Genomic DNA, 27,338 nt, shown 5'->3' on the forward strand with positions numbered 1-27,338 from the left:
CTCTTGGAGAAAGGATAATATCCTAGAAATCCTGACTTTACTCCATGAGTAACCCTTGGAGTCACACCAATGAAGATATTTACACCATATCTTATGATAGATTTCCCTGGTGACAGGCTTTCGAGCCTGAATTAAGGTATCAATGACCGACTCGGAAAAACCACGCTTTGATAGGGACCTTGAAGTAGAAGGTCCTGCCTTAGAGGCAGAGTCCATGGTGGAAAGGATGACATGTCCACCAGATCTGCATACCAAGTCCTGCGTGGCCACGCAGGAGCTATCAAGATCACCGAAGCTCTCTCCTGCTTGATTTTAGCAATCAGACGAGGGAGCAGAGGAAACGGTGGAAACACATAAGCCAGGCTGAAGGACCAGGGCGCTGCTAGAGCATCTATCAGCACTGCCTTGGGATCCCTGGACCTGGACCCCTAACGAGGAAGCTTGGTATTCTGACGAGACGCCATGAGATCCAGTTCTGGTTTTCCCCATAGTTGAATCAACTGGGCAAATACCTCCGGATGGAGCTCCCACTCCCCCGGATGAAAAGTCTGCCGACTTAGAAAATCCGCCTCCCAGTTCTCTACTCCTGGGATATGGATAGCTGAGAGATGGCAAGAGTGAACCTCTGCCCATAGAATTATCTTTGAAACCTCCAACATTGCCAGGGGGCTCCTTGTTCCCCCCTTATGGTTGATATAGGCTACAGTCGTGATGTTGTCCGACTGAAGTCTGATGAACCTGACCGCAGCTAGCTGAGGCCAAGCCTGAAGAGCATTGAATATCGCTCTTAGTTCCAGAATGTTTATCGGAAGGAGGGCCTCCTCCTGAGTCCACGGACCCTGAGCCTTCAGGGAGTTCCAGACTGCACCCCAGCCCAGAAGGCTGGCATCTGTCATTACTATAGTCAATTCTGGCCTGCGGAAACTCATTCCTCTGGACAGATGGACCCAAGATAGCCACCAGAGAAGAGAATCCCTGGTCTCTTGATCCAGATTTAGTAGAGGGGACAAATCTGTGTAATCCCCATTCCACTGATTGAGCATGCAAAGTTGCAGTGGTCTGAGATGTAGGCGGGCAAACGGAAATATGTCCATTGCCGCTACCATTAAGCCGATTACTTCCATACACTGAGCCACTGATGGACGAGAAGTGGAATAAAGAGCACGGCAGAAAGTTAGAAGCTTTGACAACCTGACCTCTGTCAGAAAAATTCTCATTTCTACTCAATCTATCAGAGTTCCTAGGAAGGAAACTCTTGTGAGAGGGGAGAGAGAACTCTTTCCTTTGTTCACCTTCCACCCGTGAGACCTCAGGAATGCCAGAACAATGTCCGTATGGGATCTGGCGATTTGAAAAGTTGACGCCTGTATCAGAATGTCGTCTAGGTAAGGGGCCACTGCTATGCCCCGCAGCCTTAGAACCGCCAGAAGGGACCCTAGAACCTTCGTAAAGATTCTTGGTGCCGTGGCTAACCTGAAGGGAAGAGCCACAAACTGGTAATGCCTGTCTAGGAAGGCGAACCTGAGAAACTGATGATGATGATCTCTGTATATCGGAATGTGTAGATAAGCATCCTTTAAGTCCACGGTAGTCATATATTGACCCTCCTGGATCATAGGTAGGATGGTTCAAATAGTCTCCATCTTGAAGGATGGGACCCTGAGAAATTTGTTTAGGATCTTGAGATCCAAGATTGGTCTGAAAGTTCCCTCTTTTTTGGGAACTATAAACAGATTTGAATAGAAGCCCTGCCCCTGTTCCTCCTTTGGAACTAGGTGGATTACTCCCATAACTAGTAGGTCTTGAACACAACGTAAGAATGCCTCTCTCTTTATCTGGTTTGCAGATAATTGTGAGAGATGAAATCTCCCCTTTGGTGATGAAGTTTTGAAATCCAGAAGATATCCCTGGGAAACAATCTCTAGAGCCCAGGGATCCTGGACGTCTCTTGCCCAAGCCTGGGCGAAGAGAGAAAGTCTGCCCCCCACTAGATCCGGTCCCGGATTGGGGACTACTCCTTCATGCTGTCTTAGAGGCAGCAGCAGGTTTTTTGGCCTGCTTCCCCTTGTTCCAAGCCTGGTTAGGTCTCCAGACTGGTTTGGACTGGGCAAAATTTCCTTCTTGTTTTGTAGTAGCGGAAGATGAAGCTGCGCCACTCTTGAAGTTTCAAAAGGAACGAAAATTAGTCTGTTTGGTCCTTAATTTGTTGGACCTATCCTGGGGAAGGGTGTGGCCTTTTCCTCCAGTAATATCAGAAATGATCTCCTTCAGTCCAGGCCCGAATAGGGTCTGCCTTTTGAAGGGGATGTTGAGAAGTTTAGACTTTGAAGTAACGTCAGCTGACCAGGATTTAAGCCATAGCGCCCTACGCGCCTGAATGGCAAAACCTGAATTCTTAGCCGTTAGCTTGGTTAAATGAAAAACGGCGTCAGAAATAAATGAATTGGCTAACCTGTAGAGCCTCCTCAAGAGACTCGAACCAGAAAGCCGCTGCAGCAGTGACTGGGGCAATGCATGCAAGAGGCTGGAGAATAAAACCTTGTTGTATAAAGATTTTCTTAAGGAAACCCTCTAATTTTTTATCCATTGGATCTAGGAAAGCACAACTGTCCTCGACGGGGATAGTTGTACACTTAGCTAGAGTAGAGACTGCTCCCTCCACCTTAGGGACCGTCTGCCACGAGTCCCGTGTTGCAGCATCTATAGGGAACATCTTTTTAAAAGCAGGAGGGGGGAGAGAACGGTACACCTGGTCTATCCCATTCCTTAGTAATAATTTCTGAAAACCTCTTAGGGATTGGAAAAACGTCAGTGTAAACAGGCACTGCAAAGTATTTGTCCATTTTACACAATTTCTCTGGGACTACAATGGTGTCACAATCATCCAGAGTCGCTTAAACCTCCCTGAGCAACAAGCGGAGGTGTTCAAGCTTAAATTTAAACGCTGTCATTTCAGAGTCAGACTGAAGTAACGCCTTCCCTGAATCAGAAATGTCACCCACAGATAGAAGCTCTCCTGATTCGGCTTCTGTACATTGTGAGGGTATATCAGACATAGCTACTAAAGCGTCAGAGAGCTCTGTATTTGTTCTATCCCCAGAGCTGTCTCGCTTTCCTTGTAACCCTGGCAGTTTGGACAATACCTCTGTGAGGGTATGATTCATAACTGCCGCCATGTCTTGTAAGGTAAATGCATTGGACGCGCCAGATGTACTTGGCGTCACTTGAGCGGGAGTTATAGGTTCTGACACGTGGGGAGAGCTAGATGGCATAACCTCCCTTTTGTCAGTCTGAGAAACCTCTGGTGATAAATCTTTAAAAGCCATAATATGGTCATTATAACTTATAGAAAGGTCAGTGCATTTGGTACACATTCTAAGAGGGGGTTCCACAATGGCTTCTAAACATAATGAACAAGGAGTTTCCTCTATGTCAGACATGTTTAACAGATCTTGATAAAGCCCATAGGAGGGCGAAACGCGTCGTGTGTGGTGGCAGTGTTGTTGTTTTTATTTCTGTGACAACAATTTACATATCCTACTTAATAACCCGGGTTATACATTTTGAAACTATTTTCTCCAAAATAGGAGTATATCATCTTGTTTGGCAGCAATTCTGGGATATCATTCACATTGCCCAGTATCCAATCCCTTGCGTGCTATAAGCACTAAGTGCAGGGCTCATCTGAGAGGACCGTGACTACAGGTCATAGAAGTAAGCGCAGGAATCGGCTTCTTCTCCTGAACCGGAACATCTTTCAGTGACGTCAGACGCCAGAAAGTTTCAGTCGGCCCCGCTCGAGGTGAATACCGGGCGAGGGGAAAAGACATCCACCTCACGTATAAGGATCTGGTAAAGTACACGGCTGAATGTTTTGCTAAAGTGATATCTTACACAGTAAGAGGACTTTGGAATTGCAAGTATATAACTATCTACTTACACTGTTTGGCAGCAATTGGTCTATCAATTTGGCAGCTTGGTGGTATTTGACTAGTGAAACGCTGACCGCATACTCAGTTACTTTTTATATGGAGAAAAGACATTTCTTTCTGACCTTAATATAACGAACTGATTGGGACTGCTCTATACAGACTGTATGTTTTTTATCTGTGGGAATTTATATCAATTGTATTTTTTAGTATTTTAAGTAATTAAATAGTAGTATTCGTTTTGGGGAGACGTCCCCTTTTATATATGATATTGTATGCATATGTGTTTTTATAAAATTTTATAAGTGCTTGATACCTTTGGCTTTTTTAGCGCCTCCCTTAGTACCTGTATTATTCTCTCTTATTTTAGACAATTGTAGGGATATTTGTCTTTTTAAGGGGGTGTTTGGTTATCTATTTGGCCTAGCGCACCTATCTCTCCCTTTTACTTCATGTTTAACAGACTAGTAATGAGACCAGCAAGCTTGGAAAACACTTTAATAAATGTGAAAAGGCAATTATATAAAAACAGTACTGTGCCTTTAAGAGAAAAAAACTACCACATAAAACTGCAAAACAGTGATAAAAAGTATGTTTACAGTGTGTATAAGGTACTAAAGCAGCATTGCACCCACTTGCAAATGGATGATTAACCCCTTAGGCCCAAAAACGGATTAGAAAAATGTTAAAACCGTTAACAAACAGTCAAACACAATGCCACAGCTCTGCTGTGGCTCCTACCTGCCCTTAAACACGAATTTTGCAGGAACAAAACCCTCTATAGTGGCCCTAGATGCCAGAGGACTCCTTTAGGGAAGCTGGATGTCTCAGTCTGAAAATCAACTGCGCATTTAGAGCGCAAAAATAGGCCCCTCCCACCATGCACTCAATGTCAGAGGGCCTTAAAAAAGTACTCCTAGGAGTAATCTAGCTAGCCATGTGGAAAACTAGGCCCCAAATAAAGATTTATCAACCTCAGAGAAAAAACGTTTTTTTCTATAAACCAAGCAAACGTTTTTACACTAAGCAATATGAGTATAAACATGAATATTACCCTTTTTTGCAAGCATGATCCCAGTCGTTGTTAAATCACTGTATCAGGCTTACCTCAAATATATCAGGCACTGTCAGCATTTTCTAGACCTTATCATCTCTCTAGAAAAAAATATACTGAACATACCTCAAAGCAGGTAATCTGCAGACCGTCCCCCCAACTGAAATTTTCTTTCCATACTCTTCAGTTAAGTGGGAGAACAGCAATGGACCTTAGTTACAAACCGCTAAGATCATCAAACCTCCAGGCAGAATTCTTCTTCCAATTTCTGCCTGAGAGTAAATCAGTACAACGCCGGTACCGTTTAAAAATAACAAACTCTTGATTGAAGGCAAAAACTACACTAAGTCACCACATATCTCTTGATACTTCCTTTCTTGTTGAGAGCTGCAAGAGAATGACTGGGGGTGTCAGTTAGGGGAGGAGCTATATAGACAGCTCTGCTGTGTGTGTCCTCTTGCAGCTTCCTGTTGGGAAGGAGAATATCCCACAAGTAATGGATGAACCCGTGGACTGGATACACCTTTACAAGAGAAAAGGCAACCATCAATGCCACAATGTCCATAAATGTCCACTATAGGGCAAGGATTGTCTCACAGCGTATATGAGGCTTTAAGTAGGCTGATTGAAGCTTCTGCCTGTATAACGCTATCAGCGACAGCACCATTGATGCTACGTTTAAACTCCTAAAAAGGGGGACCAACAAACTATTTAGTACATTTATGCACCAATTATGATTCCTGAGTAAGGCCAGCAGTGGAAATTGAGGGATAGTTCTGTGACTCATGGATAGCTTTGAGTGACTATAACATCCTGAGGTCTGGAAAACAACTTTTTTGCCAGTTACAGTGGAAATAATAGCATCCAGTCTTTGATGAAACAGGATCTTTCCCTGGAAGGGCAAAGGAAGCAGTCTACTCTTAGAGACCATATACGCTGACCAAGACTTCAGCAACAGAGCCTGTCTAGCTAACATCATTACAGTGAATCTCTTCAGCAGAGTCACAGAAACCTCCATAGGATTATCACACCATTCAGACTTGCCTGATCTTTTAACAAAGTACTTTCCTCTAGAGCTATAGTCGTTCAGTTGGCCAAAGTAGAAACAGTACCATCCACCTTGGGAATAATTCTCCATGCTCGCTATAATAAAAGGTAGGAATAAGAAACATGGCTTCAAATTTTGTTAAATGAACAAAAGAAGTTCCTGGTTTGTTCCATTCCTTGGTCACTATTTCAGAGATGGATTCAGGAAAAGGGAAGCAACATGCTACTTAGGTAGGGATTTGAAAAACTTTTCAATCACCCTATGCACTTCTCTTAGCAAAAGTGAGCATATACTCTTTCCAACAATAAAAGGATACATCCTCCACTGGAGCACACACAGACAGACAGCTTGGGATTCAGGCACTGACTCCTTATCAGAGGAATGGTCAGCAGAAGGCATAGCCTCTACTCTCAGAGAAGAACCTGACAATCCAATCACTAGAAAATACACTTTAGATATAAATCCTGGGGTCAAATGTGCGTAAACACCAAACAAAAGGTAGCTACCAGTAGTGTAGGATATGTACATATTATTTTCCAACAAAGGATATCAAAGGAACAAGGTCAATTTGAAACCAGACGTGCATTTAAAAGTGTCTTAAAACTGCATGCTCCATCTAAATCACGCAAGTTTCATTTTGACTTTCCTATATCTTTAACATAGATGCATGAAGTATTCAGTTTATAATAAAACTATTTTTCTGTTTAAACATTTTATAAAAGCAAAACTGAGATCAAAAATAGACAGTTTTATTTGAATATTATTTGTGCACGTTTCATTATTTAAAAGTGTGATTTTCTTCATATTTTTTTTTTAAAAAACTTTTTTTAAAGTGGGACACAACAGTGTTTATTAACAGATAAACTGAGCTGCATAAACTCATTTAAGCCTTTTAAAGTTTGAAACCCCACAATATGCCACCTGAAACTAGAGAGTAATACTGTGCAGTTAGATAAATCCAAAAACTGAATCTGGTACACTGCTATAGAGGGCTATTGATGCCAAATACGTGGAAGTCAGGAGAAACCATTCAAAACCCATAGAAAAAAAAAAAAGATATGAATGGCTGTGAATTTGAAAAACCCTACAAATAATGGTTCAAAGATCTCTTAACACACTGACTTCAATAACTGTAATAGAAAGCAAAGATATATATAAAAAAAAAAAAAAAAATTAAATTCAGGTGAATAAATTATTTTGAAGGCATTGTAATTCCAAAAAGTGCAATATATCCAGAAGCCACTAGGGGACGCAATAGCATTGCTTTAACACTTTTCAAAAATGGAAGTTAATCTACAAATCATTAGAAAAAAAAAAATGCTCTTGTACCCACTATATTCATTATCAATCTGTTACTTGTCAGTAACAAAAACAAGCACTTGTCATTAAATAGTTTTGAATAATGTAAAACCTTTTCTGCATGAGATTGCATATTTATTCTTAAAATGTATATACCTCAAAGATGTTTTGCTTTCCATTAACTTTTTAAAAACACAAAATGTTAGATTTAAATGTGAGTTACCATAGACAATGTACACAAATAGGCAACCACGTGTCATTAATGCTCCCCCCTAAGTAGATGACAACACTAATGGTTTCAGGTTTCACATTCCTTGTGCCTGAGCTGTGGACAAAAAGCAAATTCCCTAACTGTCTCTGAAACTGTCCTGTTTTGACAGCCAAGTCCTCAAAGTCTTTGTTTTTTAAGGAATTTCAAGCAGAAATGACTTGAGGAAGCAGGGCTCTCTAGTCCCTTTAGTCTTTTGCCCTAGTTTGCCTTCCTTGTTCTGTTTATTTATTGTACATCCTTCCTTGTATAGCACTGCAGTATCTGTAGTTTCATTACAATTTATTATTAGTAGTAGTAGTAATAATACATTTTTTTAATTATAATAATATGATTCATTGCATAGGGGACATAGCCCTTCAGAATCTGTTTATCTAAAAATAAATGATAATAATAATTGGGGAGCACCTATTTTCCTTTTATCCAGGCCAATTGGTGCTTTATGTATGTTCTATACACTCTGTGTAGCCATATTGAATGATGGTAAAATACCAATGTAAACTGTTTCAACAAAAGAAAATATTGAGCAACTGAAGTAGTTAGACAGAGGTAACAAACCCCACATGATGCGTCAGATGAGACCCCAAAGCTCTGCTGCTAGTTTCTAGAACACAGATGAGACGCTATAGCTCTTCTGACATTCTAGGCCTCATGTCCACATCAGATTTCTAATGAGACTGCTGCCATTTTCTAGGTCACATGACCACATCAAAACTGAGATGAGACCCCATAGCTCTGCTGTCAGTCTCAGGCGACATTCCCACACCAGACTAGATACCCTAGCTCTGCTGCCTCTCTCCATGAAACATACTCATATGTACATCAGATGAGGTCCAATAGCGCTGATGCCAGTCTTTAAAGTGAATGTAAATTTTGATGATAAAGTGCCCGGTTTTTAAAAATTCTATTAAAAACAGGGGCACTTTAATTCATCAAAATTTACATTTCACTTGTGTTGTGAAAAGACTTACCTTTTAATCTTGACAGCAGCTCCAGCTTCCTCCACCCGTCGCAAAGCCTCTTCCTGGATCTAAAATGAGGAATCCGGCTTCCTCCAATCACGGCGTTGAACCAGACACTGATTCCCCCAGGGGGGAAGCCGTGATTGTAGGATGACCGATCCGTCATTTCTGACGTAGGAGAAGGGTTGCGACGACCGGGGGAAGCAGGAGCGGCTGTCAAGATTAAAAGATGAAGTATTTTCACAACACAGTGAAATGTACATTTTGATGAATTAAAATGCCCCTGTTCTTAATCAAATTTTTAACTTTATCTTTAAACTTTATCTTTAAACTTTATCATCAAAATTTAAATTCACTTTAAGCCTCCTGCCCATTAAAGATCTCTGATGAGACTGCTGCCAGTCTCTAAGCTATAGGTCCACATCCGACCTCAGACTAGACCACATAATCCTGTTGCCAATTTCTAGGCCACACACCCATATAAGACCCTTTATCTCTGCTGACCTTCTCTTTGCCACATAAACACATCAGACCCCAGTGCACACTGAGAAACTTAAACATATGATGTTTTTCTTGCACCAGTTGTTAGGTTCGTGTGTATATAAATTTGATGAACATTATTGGACAGGATTTTGGGTCTTTTAGTACCATAGCCTGAATATAATATAGCAGTGGAGCCATATCACAGGTTCATCTTTAAGAAATCCTTACAGGAAGCTGCTCCCAAGGTAATAATACACCAAATACCTTCAGATTTAGCCTTGTACCCTGAGATTATATCTGAAATACAAGTCTTAGAACCAAATCCAGAAATCCCCATATCTGTTGATAGCCTCTAAAATCCCCTGGTTATGATTTACAACCTTAAAGGGACGGTAAAGTCAAAATGAAACTATTGTGATTCAAATAGAGCATGCAATTTTTCAATTTACTGCTTCTATTTAATTTTCTTTGTTCTCTTGGTATAGTTTGTTGAAGAGCATACCTTGGTATGCCCAGAAGCAGCAATCCACTGCTGGGAGCTAGCTGTTTGCTGCCTGCACATATATATTCCTAAACCTACTATTCAACAAAGGATACCAAAAGAATGAAGCGGATTTAATAACAGAAATAAATTGGGAAGTTGTTTAAATATATATAAAACAGTCTGTTTCATTGTTGTAATAAAAAAGCACTAAGCAGGGGTCATACTTAAAGGGACATTGTACACTAGATTTTTCTTTGCATAAATGTTTTGTAGATGATCCATTTATATAGCCGATCTGGGGGTGTTTTTGTAAAAATTTATAGTTTTGCTTATTTTTAATAACATTGTGCTGATTTTCAGAATCCTAACCAAGCCCCAAAGTTTTAGATGTATACTGATGTATACAGACTCCTGGTTGTGTAATGCCGCGTCTCTCAACCTCAGTCCAGATTTTTATTATAGCTGAACTAGAGCACAGGGGAAATAATCATCTGATGGGTGAGAGCAGGTTAATAACCATGGTTACTGATCAGCTGATTATTTCACCTGTGCTCTAGTTTAGCTATAATGAAAACCTGGCCTGTTATGGGTACTTGAGAACCGTGGTTGAGAAACATTGGGGTAATGGCTCTTTTCATATGCAGGGGAGGGGCGTGTGCCTGTTCCTGCTTTCCCAGCCCCTGTCAGTAGGTCTCCCAGTCTAACCTCAACAACAGTGCTAAACTGGGAGCTTCTAAGTAAGTTTTTAACCCCTTGAGTGCCAATGACGGCTCTGAGCCGTCACATAGTTTCCACTCTGGTGCTAATGACGACTCAGAGCCGTCACTAGCACTCTCCCAACTTGAGGGAGATCTGGGGGCTCCCACCCGCTCCTACCCCGGTGATCAGTGCTGCATAATTAAAGGCATCGCCGGGGCTTCCGTTTTGCGTGGTGACATCACGCGCAATAAACGTGATGAAGTCACAGCGCAACTTTATTTAACATTAACAATGTTAAATATAGGAGCAGGGGGCATGCTGCTTAGAAGCCTGTATCTCAGGCATCTAAGCAGCTACAGACCCCCAAGACCCACCGTTGGAAAGGTAATCGCCTAACCTTTACAAGGGATCTGAAATAAATAAAAAAAAGTAAAAAATTTTTTTTTTTTTTTTTAAATATTAAAAATAAAAAACCCTTTAAGAAAACCTTAGCACCCAGGTGGGAAAGTGCTTAGCACGCAAAGGGTTAAAAGGTATACTTTATACTTTATTTTTATATCAGTATCTGTGCATATTATTGTTTATAGTTGTGTCTATTACATGCAGCTATATGAAGATTGGTGTATACTGTCCCTTTAATATAAATAATTGTAATATGCATTATTCATCATTTTAAAAGGATTTAACCTGTTTCTTTTCAAGTTTACTTTGATTTAATATATTTTTTTGTTTACTAAAGGAGCACTGTTCCATATCCCTTTAAAGCTGTATGCTCTATCTGAGTCATGAAAGTTTAATTTTGACTTCACACAGATTAATCTGAACAAGCATCATCTGCGTTAGTAGGTGGTGTTTATCTCAGAATTAAAAATAAGCTAAAACAGACCTTTTTTAACACAGTATGCATTGCTAGGTATTCTGCAAAAGTATGACTATGTGTGGGTTTGGTTAACCCATTTATATAAACACATATTACAAAACTATCTTCCTACCGTTTCAATCTCTTAAAGGACCATTAAGTTTGTGAAACGTTATTGCTAGATACATTCATTATTTATTTTGCTTCCTTTTGCTGTAAAATACATGTAAACATTTCTTATTTTACTTTCTCCCAGAGAGGTTTGGGTTAATACTTTTAGGCAATTTATGTGAGCTTTTGTTTGCTTCACCCTCCCCTCTAAGACTCTAAGCAGTCATGTTTGTAAAAGGTGGATTATCAGTATTGCATCAACAATCATGATAGGAGAATCATTCTTTGCAATAGTAACTAAGTTGAATTAGTGCTAAACCTCCTTAAGGGAAGAGATAAGGACAGGCTTCCCCAGTCTCTCTCAACTGCACATGTGCAAACAGAGTTCATGCTATATATGAATATTAGTTTGTGATTGGTTAGCAAGGGATCTTTTGTTCTGGAGGACAGGGAAGTCCGTGAAATAAACAAGCATAAAACAATATACTCCTTTGACAAAATAAATCTGCAGTTTTCATTGCAAAATTATTCCCAGATGTGGAGGTTCAAAATCATTTAGTTTACAAATTTGTGTTAAGTGGTCCTTTAATACTAGGAGCTTAGAAGTTAGAAGCTTAGAGGTTTTTCCTCTATTTTGAGCTATAAAAGTCTTTCCCAGTATGAAGCAAGAAGAACAAGATACATAGTTAAACTCTGTGTCTTTACCTTCCTGTGTCTGCTTTCTGCTGCTGCCAGCTGACCCAGCATCCTCTCCTGCATATTCTTGCACTGCTTCATCACCTCCTTCAGGATGTACAGAGGGTTGGAACAGACTGGAGGCTTCTGGCCATGATTTTCTTCCTTTAGTATCTCATAATCCCTCTGCAGTGCAAGCATGGGGTCACTGATATTGAATTTCCCATAACGTTCCTCGATAAATCGATCTTTATGCTGAGCCTGAGAAATCAAAAACGCTGTAAGTAATTCCATTCAAAATATTACCCTCATTTACACCAAAACGAATTACAACAATGTGGACAAAGTCTCGATATCACATCTGTAGCGGTTTCAAAATAAATACATAAGTACTGCTGTACATAAAATCTAAAATCAACTGAGTACACTGACAGCAAATATGTATAGATATGGGCATATTTAAAGAACATTAAACACTAAATACGTTTTATACGCATAGCATTGAGGGTTTTCCCTGCCTCCCTCTAGTCACAGGTTCCGCCATGTTGAAATCTGTCTTTCACTACATTCCAGTGCTGATGCGTTTGCACATGTGCAGAAACTCTCCTTGAGATACCTGCGGTATAACCTAGGTTCTAATATGGCAGCAACCACAATTAGAGGAAGTTATATGAAATGTGTTTAGTGTCCCTTTAACAAGGCTCCTATAAATGTCATAATTTAGGACTCCTGTCATATTTTACGTAAATAAATATCATTGGTCTATATTTAATTTCAAATGGTAGTTACACACAAAATCCCATTAAAGGGATTATTCCCTTTATAATGTCAGAATGAAAAAAACAGAATTACTTACCTTTAATGTAAAATAAGGAAATATTTAATAAAATCACCCCCCTCCAAAAGCTATAACGCTCTGCCGGTTGAGGATGAAGTTTCACGCTCATGCTGCATTCTCTCAGCCTCTGTATAAGCAATCTGACATTGTGTTGGAGGCAGCATGAGCTTGTGCCTTCAATCTCAATAGAAGGGAACGTTACAGCTTCAAATTGGCCGTAGCGCTCTGTTTCTGGTAGGGCAGAAAAAGTGTCTGCCTAGGGGGGAGGAGGAAACCTAAGGTGATGGTAAAGGGAGGAGGATTTTTGGAAGTATTGCATTATAATGTTTATTTATTTATTTTTAAATACGAAAGGTAATTATTTGATATTTTTAAAGGGACTGTTTTGTGTCCCTTTAACACTATGAAGATTTTTATTACTAATAATGGTTAAATTTACAAGTGGAATGTGAGCTGTGTCTCACTCTTATTATAGGGTGACTCGCCCATACTGCGAGTATCTACAGAGCATTATGGAATTGTTTTTAGAGGGTGTTGGGTATGTATTAGTATTTTTAACACCAAATAAAGAATACCATAACTTTTTCAGCAATTCAATACAAATTTAGAACCTGTGTTGTTGTCCATATTGGGTAGGAGATAAGGTTGCAATATTGCCGCTTTAAAGGAGGATACTATTGAAAAATACATATGTCAGGGGTCTCATAATGGAACATTATTTAAAACCATTTATGGAACAACCCTGATATATATATTTCTCATATTTGTCCTCCTTTAACCCCTTGAGTGCTAACGACGGTTCTGAGCCGTCGAAGAGTTTCCCACTCTGGTGCTAACGATGGCTCAGAGTCGTCGCTAGCACTCTCACACTTTGAAGGAAATCTGGGGGCATCCACCTGCTCCTACCTCGGCAATCGGGCCTGCATAGTGACAGGCATCGCCGGGGCTTCCCGTTATGTGTGGTGACGTCACGCGCAATGACGTGATGTCGTCACCGTGCAACTTTATTTATACTTAACAATGTTAAGTATAGGAGCAGGGGGCATGCTGCTTAGAAGCCTGTATCTCAGGCATCTAAGCAGCTACAGACCCCCAAGACCCATTGTTAGAAAGGTAATTGCATACCCTTTCCAACAGTGTAAGTCTTGGGGATCTGAAAAGAAAAAAAAAACTTAGTACCTAGGTGGGAAAATGCTTAGCACTCAAAGGGTTAAAGAGGCAACATGGCAACCCTTTTTGACATGGATGTGCATATCTGCCTATATACAATGTTCTTACTCCAACACTAGAACAAAACGGTTCATTAAAAGGGACAGTAAACTCTTTGCTATTGTAATATAAAAAGTTAAATTATGCCCAGTAAAAGATCTTTGCAATATTTTTTTATTATTTATTTTGCAAACTTTTACTGTTATTTAACTCTAAAAAGTATTGACTTTCCAATTTTCCTCGGTTTCTATAAAGTAATGGGCACCACAAGATTTAAAAGTCTGTTCCTCTTATACTCAATATTTAATTAAGCAATAAAATAAAAAAATAATATATCTGCACATTATTATCTACTAATCTTTGAATACACCTTGATATCTATCATTAATTTACTGTTAAATATCCCCTTAACTGGTGTTTCTCTTCCACCTCATTTTTCTCGACTACATACCCACAAGCCCTGCAACATTTTTACCTCGCATCATTTCACTAACGGAGTGACAATGATTAAATCAGTCGTTATGCTTTCTAGACAACATAGTGCTTATCATTCAGCTAACCCTGTATTATTATTGTGTCAGCCAGTGCATTGACAAAGACTTAAATATTTACCTTTTTCACAAAAGTAAGCATGAATTTTTATATGTATATTAAAAGACAATAAGCTTTTTCTATTACTTTGTGAGAGTTTTGATGTTTTGTCACTACTATGTAGGTAATATGCAACAGCACATTAATAAAAAAATAAGATATATTACTATTTTAGAGAAGTGCAATTTCCTATACAAATGCACAACGACATAGATTACGAGTGGAGTACAAAATTATTAGCGCTATAAGGGGGTAACACAACTCTCTAGTTAAATCAATAGCGCTTATTTTTGCGCTCATATTGCAAGTTAAAAGTACTATGTTAACTCTCAAGCAAAATCCTAGGGTGTTCTAACATCGAGGGGGGGGGGGGGGGTCGGATAGTGTGGCCATGCTTTATCCCTCACCTAATAGACTTCTACAAAACTCTGGTTCTGGCCTTCTCTCAAGCGCAAAAAACAAAGTAGTGCTAAGACAAAGATGCATTACAAGAAGAAATAGTGGAGTTCTTCACAAAGTATAACATTATGCTTTACTATTAATTCTCTCTCTGGCTTTTTTTAAATTTATTAATAAAAGTGTGTTAATGATATCAACTGATATGGTATATGACAAGGCTGTGCATACACAGTCACAAATATACATACACACACACACACACATGTATACATACATAAACACATATGTACACACATATATACATACATATACACACACGTATACATAGATAAACACATATGTACAGAAATATATACATACATGTACACACACACACACACAGATGTATACATACACCAATATATGTATACACACATATATGTACACACATATATAAATAAATATATATATATATATATATATATATATATATACATATATATATATATATATATATATATATATATATATATATATATATATATATATATATATATATATATATACAGGGAGTGCAGAATTATTAGGCAAGTTGTATTTTTGAGGATTAATTTTATTATTAAACAACAACCATGTTCTCAATGAAACAAAAAAACTCATTAATATCAAAGCTGAATAGTTTTGGAAGTAGTTTTTAGTTTGTTTTTAGTTATAGCTATTTTAGGGGGATATCTGTGTGTGCAGGTGACTATTACTGTGCATAATTATTAGGCAACTTAACAAAAAACAAATATATACCCATTTCAATTATTTATTTTTACCAGTGAAACCAATATAACATCTCAACATTCACAAATATACATTTCTGACATTCAAAAACAAAACAAAAACAAATCAGTGACCAATATAGCCACCTTTCTTTGCAAGGACACTCAAAAGCCTGCCATCCATGGATTCTGTCAGTGTTTTGATCTGTTCACCATCAACATTGCGTGCAGCAGCAACCACAGCCTCCCAGACACTGTTCAGAGAGGTGTACTGTTTTCCCTCCTTGTAAATCTCACATTTGATGATGGACCACAGGTTCTCAATGGGGTTCAGATCAGGTGAACAAGGAGGCCATGTCATTAGATTTTCTTCTTTTATACCCTTTCTTGCCAGCCACGCTGTGGAGTACTTGGACGCGTGTGATGGAGCATTGTCCTGCATGAAAATCATGTTTTTCTTGAAGGATGCAGACTTCTTCCTGTACCACTGCTTGAAGAAGGTGTCTTCCAGAAACTGGCAGTAGGACTGGGAGTTGAGCTTGACTCCATCCTCAACCCGAAAAGGCCCCACAAGCTCATCTTTGATGATACCAGCCCAAACCAGTACTCCACCTCCACCTTGCTGGCGTCTGAGTCGGACTGGAGCTCTCTGCCCTTTACCAATCCAGCCACGGGCCCATCCATCTGGCCCATCAAGACTCACTCTCATTTCATCAGTCCATAAAACCTTAGAAAAATCAGTCTTGAGATATTTCTTGGCCCAGTCTTGACGTTTCAGCTTGTGTGTCTTGTTCAGTGGTGGTCGTCTTTCAGCCTTTCTTACCTTGGCCATGTCTCTGAGTATTGCACACCTTGTGCTTTTGGGCACTCCAGTGATGTTGCAGCTCTGAAATATGGCCAAACTGGTGGCAAGTGGCACGCTTCAGAAGCTTTGCAATTTTAAAAGTGCTGCATCCCTCTGCAAGATATCTCACTATTTTTGACTTTTCTGAGCCTGTCAAGTCCTTCTTTTGACCCATTTTGCCAAAGGAAAGGAAGTTGCCTAATAATTATGCACACCTGATATAGGGTGTTGATGTCATTAGACCACACCCCTTCTCATTACAGAGATGCACATCACCTAATATGCTTAATTGGTAGTAGGCTTTCGAGCCTATACAGCTTGGAGTAAGACAACATGCATAAAGAGGATGATGTGGTCAAAATACTCATTTGCCTAATAATTCTGCACTCCCTGTATGTATATATATATATATATATATATATATATATACAGGGAGTGCAGAATTATTAGGCAAATGAGTATTAGCTCTAGCAATAGTGCTCCACTTGTAATCTAGGACTATGTGTGCAAATAACTGTGTAATCCCTAAACCCCTGAGAAAAACAAAACATGCTTTATTTACATTTATTATGTGTTATAACATAAGTTAAAATCTATCTACTATTCAGGTGGATTATGTTATAACAAGATAACGCTATTTTAAAAACTTAAATTATGCTTACCTGATAATTTTCTTTTCTTCAGATGGAAAGAGTCCACAGCTGCATTCATTACTGTTGGGAAATAAGAACCTGGCCACCAGGAGGAGGCAAAGACACCCCAGCCAAAGGCTTGAATACTCCTCCCACTTCCCTCATCCCCCAGTCATCCTGCCGAGGAACAAGGAACAGTAGAAGAAATATCAGGGTGAAAAGGTGCCAGAAGAATAAAGAATAAGACGCCACACATAAAAGACGGGTGGGGAGCTGTGGACTCTTTCCATCTGAAGAAAAGAAAATTATCAGGTAAGCATAATTTAAGTTTTTCATCATAAATGGAAAGAGTCCACAGCTGCATTCATTACTGCTGGGAAAACCATACCCAAGCTATAGAGGACACTGAATGCCAAAAAAGGAAAGTACAATAGGCGACCCATTCTGAGGGCACCAAGCCAGAAAAACCCAACCCATCCTAACCTCGCTTCGTCAGAGCCGGGCAGAAAAATTAGAGTGAAAAAGGCCCCCAAGGACACAGACTCATAGACAGTCCAAAGCCCAACCAGAGATCTCAAACAGACTCACTGAACCAACACTCCTCCAAAAGGACCGTCGCACCAAAGGCAGTCCAACACTCCTTGTACTAGTACAAATACCCAAATACCCAAAAAGAAGAGGATAAGGGGAGCCAACAGGATACCCAAAAGGTATAAATATCCTCTAAAGGAACAGTCTCCTGTAAACAAAGAAGAGATTCCAATACCCCGGAACCCCTAAGGATCCCGAGCATCAAAGTAAATGACGCCCAGCCCAGGAAGAACCACTAGGCAAAGGCAAAGGAGAGGAAACATCTCCCAAAGATCATACAGAAGCATAAAAAAGGACAGCAGAAAACCAAGTCCTTGACATCGGAACTCAGAAAAACTGAGTAACGAAGATATGGTAGGGAACCCAGGAAAAAATACCTGAGTCCCGAAACTCACTGTCCTCAGTAAAAAATCTGAGACATCCGCAAGGAAAACTGCCAAAAAAAAAGCAAATACCAAATTGCCCACCCTCCAAGACAGAGGGCACCTATCGGGCAAACTAAGGCGCCAGACTATCCACTGGCCCCCTAAAGACCTGCGGACGAACAACAGATCTCAGATCATACCCCCAGCCAGACCAGCCCAAACAACGGCAGATCTGAAGCAGGGGAACAAGGTAACCCAAGACCGACCCTCAAAGGCGGAAGAGTAGACACAGCTACTTCAATCTAGAGACACTCGAGAAGGCACGAGATCCAAGGAAAACTCGTGAGTCAAGCCACTAAGTCTCAATGTAGGGTCAATAGTCCTTAGAAAAGAACAACTGAAGAAGTCGACCAATGTCCGAAACGAAGGAAAAACATCCAGTTCCACCTCCCACACACTGGAGAGTTCCCACAAAGAAACTACACCTCCGAAGAGAGGAGAGAAAGAGATAGAGAGCCCCCAGAATGAGAGCATCGAGAAGCACCTGTCCAAAGAACAGGAATTTCAAGGAAGAAACCGGGAGAAAACAAGGTCGCTCCACTGGTGATCACGGAAGAGCCCCTCAGCGAAAAACACCATTGAGTCAGCAGGCCTAACAGGCGCCAGAAAGAAAACCTTGCAACTGCAACTATCCCCTTGTGAGGCAGGAACTGACCCCAGGGAACTGCATCTACCACACCAGATAAGCCCCAAGAACCCTGGCTCTTAGAAAAGCTGGCCAAAATATACAGCCAGAACAAGAACAAAATCCAAGAAAACGGAACACTGGAATTCCCAGGCCAGACCTAGGATCTTGTATCCGGTAACGTCCCACAGCGGGATCCAAAGGAAGAAGCCGAGAGCAACTCCTCGACAACCAGAAGATTAAGCCAGATAAGCCACCTGGGTCCCACAGAAGTTTAAACTAAACTATTATGCAGGAACAGGAATCCCTCATCTGTGAAACCGGCAGACGCCCCCAGGGAACATCCGGACGAAGCCGAATAACAAAAGCAAGAGCTCTAAAAGTCTCAATCCAAAGGGAAGAGGTCCCCTCTAACAGAGGACCAATGCTCTAAAAGTAGCAAAGGACTCCCAAGGACGTATAGAGACGCCAGAGTAAACAGGCAACCAAGCGACATGAACACGAATGTGCCTGAACAGCGCAGCTACTCCCCTTCCAGGGAATCAAGCCCCACCTTGTAAAACTACCCGAAGGAAGAAAGGCTGAACATGCCTCGCCGTGGATCGAAACTGTAACCCGTCAGGTTACCACAATGCCGAGCACCTTCAGAGTATAGCATTCCGATCTAACCTTTCAGCTAGTCACGAACCCCAGAAACAAGGGGACAGGGAGGGCAAGCTACCCACAGAACGACTGCAGGACTCTACATTCCTCAGGGAGAACCAGAGGGCAGAAACACATGGGTGTGGGTGCCACCTGAGTAGCAATCTCTAAACCACACAAGGAAGGTCATTAGGACCTCTAGAACCTAGACGGAAAATAGAACATTTCCAACACCAGGAAGGACCCTGAAATGGAGTCCCAAGACTACACTGCCAGATGTCCTTAAGAGGAACAAAACAACTCCGAAAGGAATCCAGATCCCCGAAGGTGACCGTCCCCAGGGAGAAACAGATATAGTCCAAAGAAGGTCGCAAAAACAGAGACCCAATGGAACAAGTCCTAGAAGGACAAATTCCCAAGCCTCCAAAAGGCAAAAACCACCCTGACAGGCGGAAAAAAAGGCGCTAGGGCCTCTATCCTTCACACCACGTGGAAGGAATACTCCAGCTCGCCAAAAAAAAACAGGAACAACGGAAGTGACGCAGCAATTTCGCTGACCCAGTCACCTGAGAGACGGCTACAAAAAGACTAAAACATTCCCAGAACCATCTAGACCCAAGAGTCCTGGTAAATGCTGAACTAGAAGCAAAATAACACAACAGTATTGTGAGAAATCGGCGCCCCCGCCAGACTAGCTAGGCCGATAGATGCCACGTGTCTGAAAAAGTTGCGTGACAGAAGAACTGAATCCAAGCAGGGCCAGCCCGCAACAGGGTTACAACTGCCAAGCAGACTAATTCTACTCTTAGAGAGAGGAAGAAATTAAACAGTTAAACATGGAACGAACATGTTCCTAACAACTTCTTTAGAAGCAAAACAACGAGCATCGATCCCAGAAAAACGTTCCCACAAGAACTATTATAAGGAAAACAAAAAAAAACATAATTTATGCTTACCTGATAAATTTATTTCTCTTGTGGTGTATCCAGTCCACGGATCATCCATTACTTGTGGGATATTCTCCTTCCCAACAGGAAGTTGCAAGAGGATCACCCACAGCAGAGCTGCTATATAGCTCCTCCCCTAACTGCCATATCCAGTCATTCGACCGAAGACAAGCAGAGAAAGGAGAAACCATAGGGTGCAGTGGTGACTGAAGTTTAAAATTAAAAAATACCTGCCTTAAAATGACAGGGCGGGCCGTGGACTGGATACACCACAAGAGAAATAAATTTATCAGGTAAGCATAAATTATGTTTTCTCTTGTAAGGTGTATCCAGTCCACGGATCATTACTTGTGGGATATCAATACCAAAGCTAAAGTACACGGATGAAGGGAGGGACAAGGCAGGTACTTAAATGGAAGGTACCACTGCCTGTAAAACCTTTCTCCCAAAAATAGCCTCCGAAGAAGCAAAAGTATCAAATTTATAGAATTTTGAAAAGGTATAAAGCGAAGACCAAGTCGCCGCCTTGCAAATCTGTTCAACAGAAGCCTCATTTTTAAAGGCCCATGTGGAAGCCACAGCTCTATTAGAATGAGCTATAATCCTTTCAGGAGGCTGCTGGCCAGCAGTCTCATAAGGTAAGCGGATTATGCTTCTTAGCCAAAACGAAAGAGAGGTTGCCGAAGCCTTTTGACCTCTCCTCTGTCCAGAGTAGACAACAAACAAAGCAGATGTTTGACGAAAATCTTTAGTAGCTTGTAAGTAAAACTTACACGTCAAGATTGTGTAATAGACGTTCCTTCTTTGAAGAAGGATTAGGACACAATGATGGAACAACAATCTCCTGATTGATATTCTTATTAGATACCACATGCATGGAAGATCAGATAAGGAGAATCACATTGTAAGGCAGATAACTCGGAAACTTTGCGAGCCGAGGAAATAGCTACCAAAAAAAGAACTTTCCAAGATAAAAGTTTGATATCTATGGAATGAAGAGGTTCAAACGGAACCCCTTGAAGAACTTTAAGAACCAAATTTAAGCTCCAAGGCGGAGCAACAGATTTAAACACAAGCTTGATTGAAGAAAAAAACAACTACGTTTCAGCACTTCTCTCTTACTACCTCCATGCTTGTCGAGAGTTGCAAGAGAATGACTGGATATGGCAGTTAGGGGAGGAGCTATATAGCAGCTCTGCTGTGGGTGATCCTCTTGCAACTTCCTGTTGGGAAGGAGAATATCCCACAAGTAATGGATGATCCGTGGACTGGATACACCTTACGGATAAAAATAAAACAGGCAACCCGAAGGTTAACGCCCCAAAAAAAAGAACAGAAAGCCCGCAGGACTAGCCCAACGACAAACCTGTTCTTCGACAAACTGGAAAGGATCTTGATAACAAGACTTAGAGGAGATTATGCCACCCCCCATGTCTAACAAGGTTGTGTCATTCAAAGAAAGAGCTACCGAGTCCCATAGCCAAGAAGGATTAGGGTCCCCCAGCAACTCGAAAACGTGTCTGAGTAAGACACTAAGGCGAGCCCGCCTGTAACGAAAAACACAGCACTCTGGAAAAGTTACTCCCGCAGGGAGCTGCATATGTTCTCCCAAGGCCGAGAGACCCGGGACATTCGGGCACAAGCACAATCGCGAACAAACATCTGGACTTTGTAGGTGAGCCAGCACCAAAAAAAATGTAGAAGCGAAAACACGCCACCACCTCCGGGGGGAACATACTCCCTTCCGAGGAGGGGAAGACATAACCTGGGTTACCCGCATGTTTTTATCTTCTACCCGCATGTGTAGTAGTAGTAGAAGGGAGCGGTAGGGAACTCGCCTCCCAGAGGACAGGGCCCCCCGAGGCGGAAGGCTCAGCGGTCCTTTGAATCCTCGAGCCCGAGGAACAAGGCGCTCTAGGACGGCCTGAGGAACATAACTGATGGACCTGGGTCCAAGGGTCCGATTCACACTCATCATAGGACGAGGAATCTGAACCAGAAAGTTGAACTGATTCAACATCAGTATCCTCCATAGCTGCATACCCAATAGTGGACTATACAACAAAATAAAATGGCACCCGACACCCACAATGGCTGGGGCACTCGCCACCTCCTGAGAACCAGACAGCAGCGGACTATTACTCAGACGCCACACAGACAGGAATGCGGAAATAGGAGATCCAGACGTAAAACGCCCGGTCACAAGGTGAACCGTACAGTCCAAAAAAAAGCACACCCAACCATAAGGTTGCGTCACTTGGAAAGGCGTATATGTTCCAAGCCAAGAGCCAGAAAAAACACTACACATAAGCAGGTTAAATCACATAACAAAAACATGATTAAACCCCCCCCCCCTGTTCAATAATCCCCATCAGGGGATATTAACCCTTGATTCCAAAATACTAAAGGAGTCCCACTGAGACCCTAAATTATACCTAGCAAATGCGTTACAGTGCAATCAGAAAGGTAAATGAAACAATCTTAATGGAAACCACGCCATGGCACAGGAACACGGCCCTTCAAGTGTGACAAATAGTAGCATTGCCTCCTCCATGGACTTGAGAGAGGACAGCAGGTAGCGAAGCGAAGTTCGGCAACGCCAAGTGCTGAAAAGGAGCTGTAAATATGAGTCGGGATCGTGTCGCAGGGGAAGCTCCCACTGCATCTCCGGACTCTCACTTTCGCCCAGGCCCTTACACGAGAGACCGACAGGACTACTTAAAACTCCCGTCTCGTGTCAAAGGGTAGCACCCTCCATAAGAGACAAAATATAGAAAAAAATTAAAACATAATTTATGCTTACCTGATACATTTATTTCTCTTGTAGTGTGTTCAGTCCACGGGTCATCCATTACTTATGGGATATATTCTCCTCCCCAACAGGAAGTTGCAAGAGGATCCCCCAAGCAGAGCTGCTATATAGCTCCTCCCCTCACATGTCATATCCAGTCATTCGACCGAAACAAGACGAGAAAGGAGAAACTATAGGGTGCAGTGGTGACTGGAGTTATAATTTAAAATTTAGAACCTGCCTCAAATAGACAGGGCAGGCCGTGGACTGAACACACTACAAGAGAAATAAATTTATCAGGTAAGCATAAATTATGTTTTCTCTTGTTAAGTGTGTTCAGTCCACGGGTCATCCATTACTTATGGGATACCAATACCAAAGCTAAAGTACACGGATGATGGGAGGGACAAGGCAGGAACATTAAACAGAAGGAACCACTGCCTGTAGAACCTTTCTCCCAAAAACAGCCTCCGAAGAAGCAAAAGTGTCAAATTTGTAAAATTTGGAAAAGGTATGAAGTGAAGACCAAGTTGCAGCCTTGCAAATCTGTTCAACAGAGGCCTCATTCTTAAAGGCCCAGGTGGAAGCCACAGCTCTAGTGGAATGAGCTGTAATTCTTTCAGGAGGCTGCTGTCCAGCAGTCTCATAGGCTAAGCGTATTATGCTACGAAGCCAAAAAGAGAGAGAGGTAGCCGAAGCCTTTTGACCTCTCCTCTGTCCAGAGTAAACGACAAACAGAGAAGAAGTTTGTCGAAAATCTTTAGTTGCCTGTAAGTAGAACTTCAGAGCACGGACCACATCTAGATTATGCAAAAGACGTTCCTTCTTCGAAGAAGGATTAGGACATAAGGATGGAACAACAATCTCTTGATTGATATTCTTGTTAGAAACAACCTTAGGTAAAAACCCAGGTTTAGTACGCAGGACTACCTTGTCTGAATGAAAGATCAGATAAGGAGAATCACAATGTAAGGCAGATAACTCAGAGACTCTACGAGCCGAGGAAATAGCCATCAAAAACAGAACTTTCCAAGATAAAAGCTTAATATCAATGGAATGAAGGGGTTCAAACGGAACACCCTGGAGAACTTTAAGAACCAAGTTTAAGCTCCACGGAGGAGCAACAGCTTTAAACACAGGCTTAATCCTAGCCAAAGCCTGACAAAAAGCCTGGACGTCTGGATTCTCTGCCAGACGCTTGTGTAAAAGAATAGACAGAGCAGAAATCTGTCCCTTTAGTGAAGTAGGGGATAAGCCCTTTTCTAAACCCTCTTGTAGAAAAGACAATATCCTAGGAATCCTAACCTTACTCCATGAGTAACTCTTGGATTCACACCAATATAAATATTTACGCCATATCTTGTGGTAAATTTTTCTGGTAACAGGTTTCCGAGCCTGTATTAATGTATCAATAACCGAATCCGAAAACCCACGCTTTGATAGAATCAAGCGTTCAATTTCCAAGCAGTCAGCGTCAGAGAAAATAGGTTTGGATGGTTGAAAGGACCCTGAATTAGAAGGTCCTGCCTCAGGGGTAGAGACCATGGTGGACAGGACGACATGTCCACTAGGTCTGCATACCAGGTCCTGCGTGGCCACGCAGGCGCTATCAGAATCACCGATGCTCTCTCCTGTTTGATCCTGGCAATCAGACGAGGAAGCAACGGAAAAGGTGGAAACACATAAGCTATGTTGAAAACCCAAGGGGCTGCTAGTGCATCTACCAGCACCGCTCCCGGGTCCCTGGACCTGGATCCGTAATAAGGAAGCTTGGCGTTCTGGCGAGATGCCATGAGATCCAGATCCGGTTTGCCCCAACGAAGAATCAGTTGGGCAAATACCTCCGGGTGAAGTTCCCACTCCCCCGGATGAAAAGTCTGGCGACTTAAAAAATCCGCCTCCCAGTTCTCCATGCCTGGGATGTAGATCGCTGACAGGTGGCAAGAGTGAGACTCTGCCCAGCGAATTATCTTCGAGACTTCCAACATCGCTAGGGAACTCCTGGTTCCCCCTTGATGATTGATGTAAGCCACAGTCATGATGTTGTTCGACTGAAATCTGATGAACCTCAGTGTTGCCAACTGAGGCCAAGCTAGAAGAGAATTGAATATTGCCCTTAATTCTAGAATGTTTATTGGGAGGAGTTTCTCCTCCTGAGTCCACGATCCCTGAGCCTTCAGGGAGTTCCAGACTGCTCCCCAGCCTAGTAGGCTGGCATCTGTTGTTACAATCGTCCAATCTGGTCTGCGAAAGGACATTCCTTTGGACAGATGAACCCATGATAACCACCAGAGAAGAGAATCTCTGGTCTCCTGGTCCAGAATTAGCAAAGGGGACAGATCTGAGTAATCCCCGTTCCATTGACTTAGCATGCATAGTTGCAGCGGTCTGAGATGTAGGCGCGCAAATGGCACTATGTCCATCGCCGCGACCATTAAGCCGATCACTTCCATGCACTGAGCTACTGATGGGCTTGGAATGGAGTAAAGGACACGGCAAGCATTGAGAAGTTTTGATAGCCTGGACTCCGTCAGGTAAATCTTCATCTCTACAGAATCTATAAGAGTCCCTAGAAAAGGGACCCTTGTGAGTGGTAACAGAGAACTCTTTTCCACGTTCACTTTCCACCCATGCAACCTCAGAAATGCTAGAACTATCTCTGTATGAGACTTTGCATTTTGAAAACTTGACGCTTGTATCAGAATGTCGTCTAGGTACGGAGCCACCGCTATGCCTCGTGGTCTTAGTACCGCCAGAAGAGAGCCCAGAACCTTTGTAAAAATTCTCGGGGCCGTAGCCAACCCGAAGGGAAGCGCTACAAACTGGTAATGCCTGTCTAGAAAGGCAAACCTTAGGTACCGATAATGATCTTTGTGAATCGGTATGTGAAGGTAGGCATCCTTTAAATCCACTGTGGTCATATATTGACCCTCTTTCATCATGGGTAGGATGGTTCGAATGGTTTCCATCTTGAACGATGGAACCCTTAGTAATTTGTTTAAGATTTTCAAATCTAAGATAGGTCTGAAGGTTCCCTCTTTCTTGGGAACCACAAACAGATTTGAATAAAACCCTTGCCCCTGTTCCGTCCGCGGAACTGGGTGGATCACTCCCATCACTAAGAGGTCTTGTACACATTGTAGAAATGCCTCTTTCTTTACTAGGTTTGTTGATAACCTTGACAGATGAAACCTCCCTTGTGGAGGAGAAGTCTTGAAATCCAGAAGGTATCCCTGAGATATAATCTCCAGCGTCCAGGGATCCTGTACATCTCTTGCCCAAGCCTGGGCGAAGAGAGAGAGTCTGCCCCCCACTAGATCCGTCTCCGGAAAGGGGGGCCCTGACTTCATGCTGTCTTAGGGGCGGAAGTAGGCTTTCTGGCCTGCTTGCCCTTGTTCCATGACTGGTTGCTTTTCCAACCCTGTCTGTAACGAGCAGTAGTTCCTTCCTGTTTTGGAGCGGAGGAAGTTGATGCTGCTCCTGCCTTGAAATTACGAAAGGCACGAAAATTAGACTGTTTGGCCTTCGATTTGGCCCTGTCCTGAGGAAGGGTGTGGCCCTTACCTCCAGTAATGTCAGCAATAATTTCCTTCAAGCCGGGCCCGAATAAGGTCTGCCCTTTGAAAGGAATGTTTAGTAATTTAGACTTAGAAGTTACATCTGCTGACCAGGATTTAAGCCAAAGCGCTCTGCACGCCTGTATGGCGAATCCGGAATTTTTAGCCGTAAGTTTGGTTAAATGCACTACGGCATCCGAAACAAACGCATTAGCCAGCTTAAGGGTTCTAATCTTGCTCAGAGACTCATCCAATGGTGCTGTGCGAATCGCCTCTTCCAGAGACTCAAACCAGAATGCCGCTGCAGCAGTGACAGGCGCAATGCATGCAAGAGGCTGTAATATAAAACCTTGTTGAATAAACATTTTCTTAAGATAACCCTCTAATTTTTTATCCATTGGATCTGAGAAAGCACAGCTATCCTCCACCGGGATAGTGGTACGCTTGGCTAAAGTAGAAACTGCTCCCTCCACCTTAGGAACCGTCTGCCATAAGTCTCTTGTGGTGGCGTCTATAGGGAACATTTTTCTAAATATCGGAGGAGGGGAAAAAGGCACACCGGGTCTATCCCACTCCTTACTAATAATCTCTGTAAGCCTCTTTGGTATAGGAAAAACGTCAGTACACACC

At 41.9% G+C, this 27,338-nt stretch overlaps 1 protein-coding gene across 2 annotated transcripts in view; it reads right to left on the reverse strand.

Moving 5' to 3' along the window:
* CTTNBP2NL (CTTNBP2 N-terminal like) overlaps positions 1-27,338 on the reverse strand; it is a 275,638-nt gene that overhangs the window by 18,510 nt on the left and 229,790 nt on the right. For both annotated transcript variants that reach the window (XM_053706629.1, XM_053706630.1), the window contains exon 3: positions 11,902-12,132. In XM_053706629.1, coding sequence (XP_053562604.1) covers positions 11,902-12,132 — 231 coding nt within the window. The remainder of the gene's footprint in view (positions 1-11,901; positions 12,133-27,338) is intronic.

Source organism: Bombina bombina, chromosome 3, assembly GCF_027579735.1.
Source record: "Bombina bombina isolate aBomBom1 chromosome 3, aBomBom1.pri, whole genome shotgun sequence".
NCBI lineage: Eukaryota > Metazoa > Chordata > Amphibia > Anura > Bombinatoridae > Bombina > Bombina bombina.